Raw genomic sequence first — 5793 nt, 5'->3', positions numbered from 1 at the left:
GCTCAAATGTTTCATCCCAATTGATTCCTGCTTTTTCTAATAATTTAAAAATCAAATTGGGTTTCCCCCGGGTCTGCCAGGGTTGAGATAGTGGGGTTCTTAATGACGAGCTTATTTTTACTTCAAGTGCCTCTCTTCTGCTCTGAACCCAGAGAATAGAGGACAGAAATTAGCTCTGAAGTAATCTAAAACAAAGCCCTGCTGCGAGTCCTACTTTGTTGAAATTCAATAAGTGCTAATGAATTAAATAATTACAAACAGAACCTTTTAAATTGCAGATGATTAGAGGATTTCAATCTTTAGAAGACAGATATTTGTTCGTGAGTGGACATTTTGAAAGTGAATTCCTAATTGTTTTTGAAGTGACATTAGAGAAGGGCTATTCAACAACCATCACCTCCTAATAAAATGTACTGAAATTGGTTTTAAAATTAGTTCTGAAGGAAAACAACAACTTGGAGTTGCAACTAGTTAGCTTAACAGTAACTCGATTGCCTTCACTCTTAGATAATTCACTCTAAAAAGAGCAAAAAGTGAACTGTGAAGAATATTTTCACTGGTGAATTGTAATTAGCTTGACTTGTAAGCACTGACTTGTAATGCTGATTGGTGCTTGGAGGCTCAGTTCATTGCAGACTTGATAGTGGTGGGATGTCAAGATGACGACAAACTAAAAAAGTTGTACGGTCTTTTTAGGCGAAGTGAAATCAGGATCCAATATTCATCTATGGTTGCATAATATTGCATATGGCAGAAAACGTCCTCATTAACCAACATCATTTTACGTTGATAAGGAATGAAGTTATAAATGTTTTGTTCAAACCTTGTAAAGGATGTTGTGTCCAAGCTCATGAGTGTGAGCTTCCACAAGATGTGTTCACCTTAAGGGTTGTGACTGAGCATTTTTAAAATGCAGAAATGAAGTAGTCTCCTCACTGTGATAATGATGAATAAATCTGTCATATATTTAAAGATGAACTTAACACCCACCCCAGTCTGTTTTTCTATATATTTTTTTAATTTTTGGGGGATTTGAGCATTAATTAAGGAGGCTGCACTCTCTTTAACCCGCACCCCACCCCAATTTATTTATATATTTTTTATTTAAACAAACTCAGAGATTGTGGCTCTTGGAGAAAGTTTGTTGTTCAGTAGGGGAAGAATCAGATGAGACTTATCGTAATCATCTGCTTTAATTTTTTTGAGTGACTCAGTGTAAACATGATTTGCCTCTCGATTGAATAATATATAAATATATAAATACTGGGAAGACTTTCCTGTTGTCCTTTTGTCCATTAACCCCCTGTATTCATGCCTCTCTGCTGAAGCGTGTTGAAGTGCAGCACAGCCTGCTCCGAGCTCTGCCACGCTCTCGTTGTCTCTCTGTCTCCCCCTCCCCTTCGTCCCCCTTCCTCAGCCTAAGCTCAGTGGCTGCAAGAATGACTTGTCAAGCTTTTTTCTCAGCTCTCTCCCTAAACTGTGTTTGCTTGTTTGATTCACATGTCCTCTTCTCTCCCTCTTTCTTCCACACACTCACTCTCGATCTCACTATTTTTTTCTCCCCCTCTTGCTTACTTCCACTCTGCAACGGCTACATGCACTGTCCTTTAACCTCTGTCTGTTCTCTCTCTCTCTCTCTGTTTTTTTTTTTACTTGAATGCTTCTCCTTTCTTCCTCTTTCTTTCTTTACTTGGCTGTTGCTTTTCCTTTTCTCCTTCTCCTTCTCCTCTCTTGCCTTGGCTGTTGCTCTTCTTCTCTCTTCTTCTATCTGCCTGTACCAGGAGCCATGGCTAATCATCTTATAACTAATGCTCTCCTTCGTCCCCATGGTACTAACAATCCTTATAACACTCTCCTGGGGGACTCTGCAGTCTATAACAACCCAGCCGTGGGCATGTACAACACCCAAGGTGTGCCTAATGTTCCTATTCTGATCGTACCGCTTAGCTTGGAGGTGTTTTTTACAATGTATTTTGCATGCTGCCTTTTTTTTCCACTTTGTGATTCAGTATTTTGATGGATCGCACAGTGACATGCAAGCTTAGAATAAATTTTATTTTTGTTACAGATTGATAATTAACCCTTTTATTGTGTTTAAGTTGAATTTATCTGTTTTACATCAGTTAGTTTTTTTAATTAGCCTACCTGTCAAAGCTAAATCTTCATTAAATGTTGAAATATAAAATACATCTTGGTTTCTGACTCAACACTACTAATATCATGGGGGCTTAATCTGGCTTGAGGGGTTATGAATTGACTTAGGCCATAGTATACCTGGTGTATAATCTAGCTTAAGTCCCTTTAAGCCAAGGTATAGTCCAGATTGCAGTGTACTATAGTCTGTTACACCTGGGACACAAAAGTAGGGAGTAAAAAATGAACACTGTAGGAGGGTTAAATATTATTTCTAGTTTGTGTGATTTTTTATTTTGATTTTTTTGTAGTTTGTGGCTCTGCATGCGATAATTGGAGCTTCTGTTGTTTCAGTTATGTAAAAGACTTTATTTACAGCGGGTAAAATAAGTATTGAACACGTCAACATTTTTCTCAGTAAATATATTACTAGAGGTGCTAATGACATGAAATTTTCACCAGATGTTGGTAACAACCCAAGTGATCCATACATACAAAGAAATCAAACCATAAATTCCAGAAATGAAGTTATTTGTAATAATGTGGAATGGCACAGGGAAAAAGTATTGAACACACTTACTGAAATTTATCTAATACTTTGTACAAAAGCCTTTGTTGTCAATGACAGCTTCAAGACGCCTCCTGTATGGAGAAACTAGTGGCATGCATTGCTCAGGTGTGATTTTGGCCCATTTTTCCACACAAACAGTCTTCAAATCTTGAAGGTTTCGTGGACCTCTTCTATGAACTCTGATCTTTAGTTCTTTCCATAGATTTTCTGTTGGATTCAGGTCAGGTGATTGGCTGGGCCATTCCAGCAGCTTTAGTTTCTTTCTCTGAAATCAACTATGCAGCAAACTTTAAAGGAGCTTCAACATGCTGTTTCTTCAGCAGTGGAGTCTTGCGTGGTGAGCATGCATACAGGCCATGGTGGTTCAGTGCATTACTTATTGTTTTCTTTGAAACAAACGTACTTGCTAATTCCAGGTCTTTCTGAAGCTCTCCACAAGTGGTCCTTGGCTCTTGGACAACTCTTCTGATAATTCTTTTCACTCCTCTGTCAGAAATCTTGTGAGGAGCACCTGGTCGTGGTCGGTTTATGGTGAAATAATGTTCTTTCCACTTCTGAATTRTGGCCCCAACAGTGCTCACTGGAACCTTCAGAAGTTTAGACATTCTTCTGTAACCGATGCCATCATTATGCTTTKCAACAATAAGGTTGTGAAGGTCTTGTGAGAGCTCTTTACTTTTACCCATCATCAGATGGTTCTTGTGTGATACCTGGCCTCATTTGGGACTGAACCAGCTGATATTAATTTGCACTGACAAGGGGCAGGCTTGTTTTCTAATTACTGAGAGAGTTCAGCTGGTGTCTTGSCTTTCCATGCCTTTTTACACCTCCCTTTCTTCATGTGTTCAATACTTTTTCCCTGTGCCATTCCACATTATTACAAATAACTTCATTTTTGGTCATTTATGGTTTGATTTCTTTGTATGTATGGATCACTTGGGTTGTTACCGACATATGGTGAAAATTTCATGTCATTAGCACCTCTAGTAATATATTTACTGAGAAAAATGTTGACGTGTTCAATACTAATTTTACCCCTTGTATATTTTTGTATGTTTTATGCAATTTGTGTTTTACCGCTTTTGATCTGTGTTGTATGAAGCAGCACAGTATATAAGTTTATTTTATCATTCATTAGTTTTTTTTTCTCCACGTGTGAACTTACAAGTGTTCCTTTTTTCTGCTTTCTCCCTCCTGCTGTCCATCAGCACCCTACCGAGACACAAGTATGTACCACATTAAAACTTAACTTTCTTTTTTATCTCGCTCGCTCTTTCGCTTTTATGGCTTTCAGACCAAAATGTTTAGTACAAACTGTGCAAAAGCCTTTTTTCCCAAGCCATTTGTCAGTGCCCAGTGTCATTTAATTTGGCACAATTTTAGATTTATTTTTATCTTTTGAATATTTTATCTGTTGGATAGTTTTCAAACTATCATTCATGTGAATTAATGTCTCAGATGTCTTTGTTACAGCTGAGAAGCAATCTACTGAACAGTAAATTATTTGCTGTGTATTTATTTTAAGTGACACTTGAAAACATCTTTTAAAAAGACAGTGAAGATCTAACTTTTTTTTTGGTCTTGTTGATGTGCTAGTTTTAACTAAGGGAAAACTAAGACTTCTAAAGCTTCTCTTTAATGAATAATGAATGCTTGGAGCATTTTTTTCTTTCCTTCCAATAAAATTATCATCTGCTTTCTTAAATCCCCAATTCCCAGCACGCGCTGTGTTATAAAACAATAATTAAAATCCTTCTACGTCGAAAAACCCTTGTGCAGTTTATTTTAGGAATTCTAATAATGGTTTCTTTTTGAATGACTTGTTCCTCAGAGGGCATCCTGAACAACGCCAGAGACTCGAGTGTTATGGACACGCTTCCTCTTAACGGCAACCATGCGAATAACTTCAGCATGGCCAGCAGCGAGTACCTGAGCGACTGCGTTCAGATCTTGGATCGAAGCGGCGGTTACGGCACCCACAGCAACCACAAGGAGACGACCCTGGAGAAGAAGATCCTCAAGGAGCTGACGTCCAACTACATCCCACCTTACCTGAACAACCACGAGAGAGCCACCACTGAGCGCAGTCACAACCTGATGAACAAACTGGTCAACAGCAGTATGGCCAATGGAGGTGACTGTGGATTTATTTTGCATGCATTTTATTGTTTAATAGGGTTTTAGCAAAAAGGAGGTTTCAGTAGGTGATGCTATTTTTTTAACTAGTTTTTTGTTTAAACAGTTCGGAAACTGTTTTTTCCACTGCCAGAAATCCAACTTGAATCCACATTATTGCATCACTTAAAATGTCTCTTCCAGTAAATATTTGATCTAACTCTGTTATCTTCTGTATTTCTTTATAGGACCACAGAGCAAAGATTACAGGTTTTCTGTGCAGCTGTCTTAAAGGGATAGTCTGGTCATTTTTGAAGTTATGTTCTATCAAATATCAATAATTCGTGTGAATACATCAGTCACATAGCAGGAAAAGTGAAAAAAAAATTTTGTCCAGGGTAGACTAATGGTTAGGGGTCACGGTAACTTGGCAGTCAATGCCACAGCCTGGGGGATGTGGCTTCAAGCCAGATGGTTTCAGGAAGATCATCTGGCATAAAACAATTGCCAAATATTTTCTGTGAGTTTCATCGCTGCAATGACCCTTGCACAAGGGAGTAGCTGAAAGAAAAACAACATAAATGGTAGCTTGCACCTGTAAAGTGCTTTATCAAGGACTCCAAAGCGCTTTGCACTACAGTCATTCACTGATGGTGGTAAGCTACACTGAAGCCACAGCTGCCCTGAGGTAGACTGACAGAGGTGAGGCAGCCAAGCACCGGCACCACCAGGCCATCTGACTACCACACTGTCTTGCCCAAGTACACTGAAAAAATAACTTGTAAGATTTACTTGAAAAAAAGCCATGTAACAATTTGCACTAATGCTTTTTAAGTAAATTTAAATGCTAAAAATCCATATAATATTTACTCATCATTATCTAGTAAAAGTTATTAAGAATATAGTTAAATATTTATAAAAAAAATCAGGTTAAGTTTACATAATTTGCTCAATTAAATCTTGTAACATATACT

At 38.0% G+C, this 5793-nt stretch overlaps 1 protein-coding gene across 7 annotated transcripts in view; it reads left to right on the top strand.

The window, feature by feature from the left end:
- The window catches only part of adgrl3.1 (adhesion G protein-coupled receptor L3.1), a 131931-nt gene that overhangs the window by 121021 nt on the left and 5117 nt on the right, over window positions 1–5793 (top strand). For 4 of the 7 annotated variants that reach the window (XM_014004869.1, XM_014004867.1, XM_014004868.1 and 1 more), the window contains 3 exons: window positions 1782–1910; window positions 3913–3930; window positions 4536–4838. In XM_014004869.1, the coding sequence (XP_013860323.1) occupies window positions 1782–1910; window positions 3913–3930; window positions 4536–4838 (450 nt within the window). The remainder of the gene's footprint in view (window positions 1–1781; window positions 1911–3912; window positions 3931–4535; window positions 4839–5793) is intronic. The other 3 variants (XM_014004872.1, XM_014004871.1, XM_014004870.1) reach the window with 2 other exon arrangements.

This window comes from Austrofundulus limnaeus, unplaced genomic scaffold (genome assembly GCF_001266775.1).
Source record: "Austrofundulus limnaeus strain Quisiro unplaced genomic scaffold, Austrofundulus_limnaeus-1.0 Scaffold27, whole genome shotgun sequence".
Lineage (NCBI taxonomy): Eukaryota > Metazoa > Chordata > Actinopteri > Cyprinodontiformes > Rivulidae > Austrofundulus > Austrofundulus limnaeus.
This window is presented reverse-complemented; position numbering and strand designations above follow the sequence as displayed.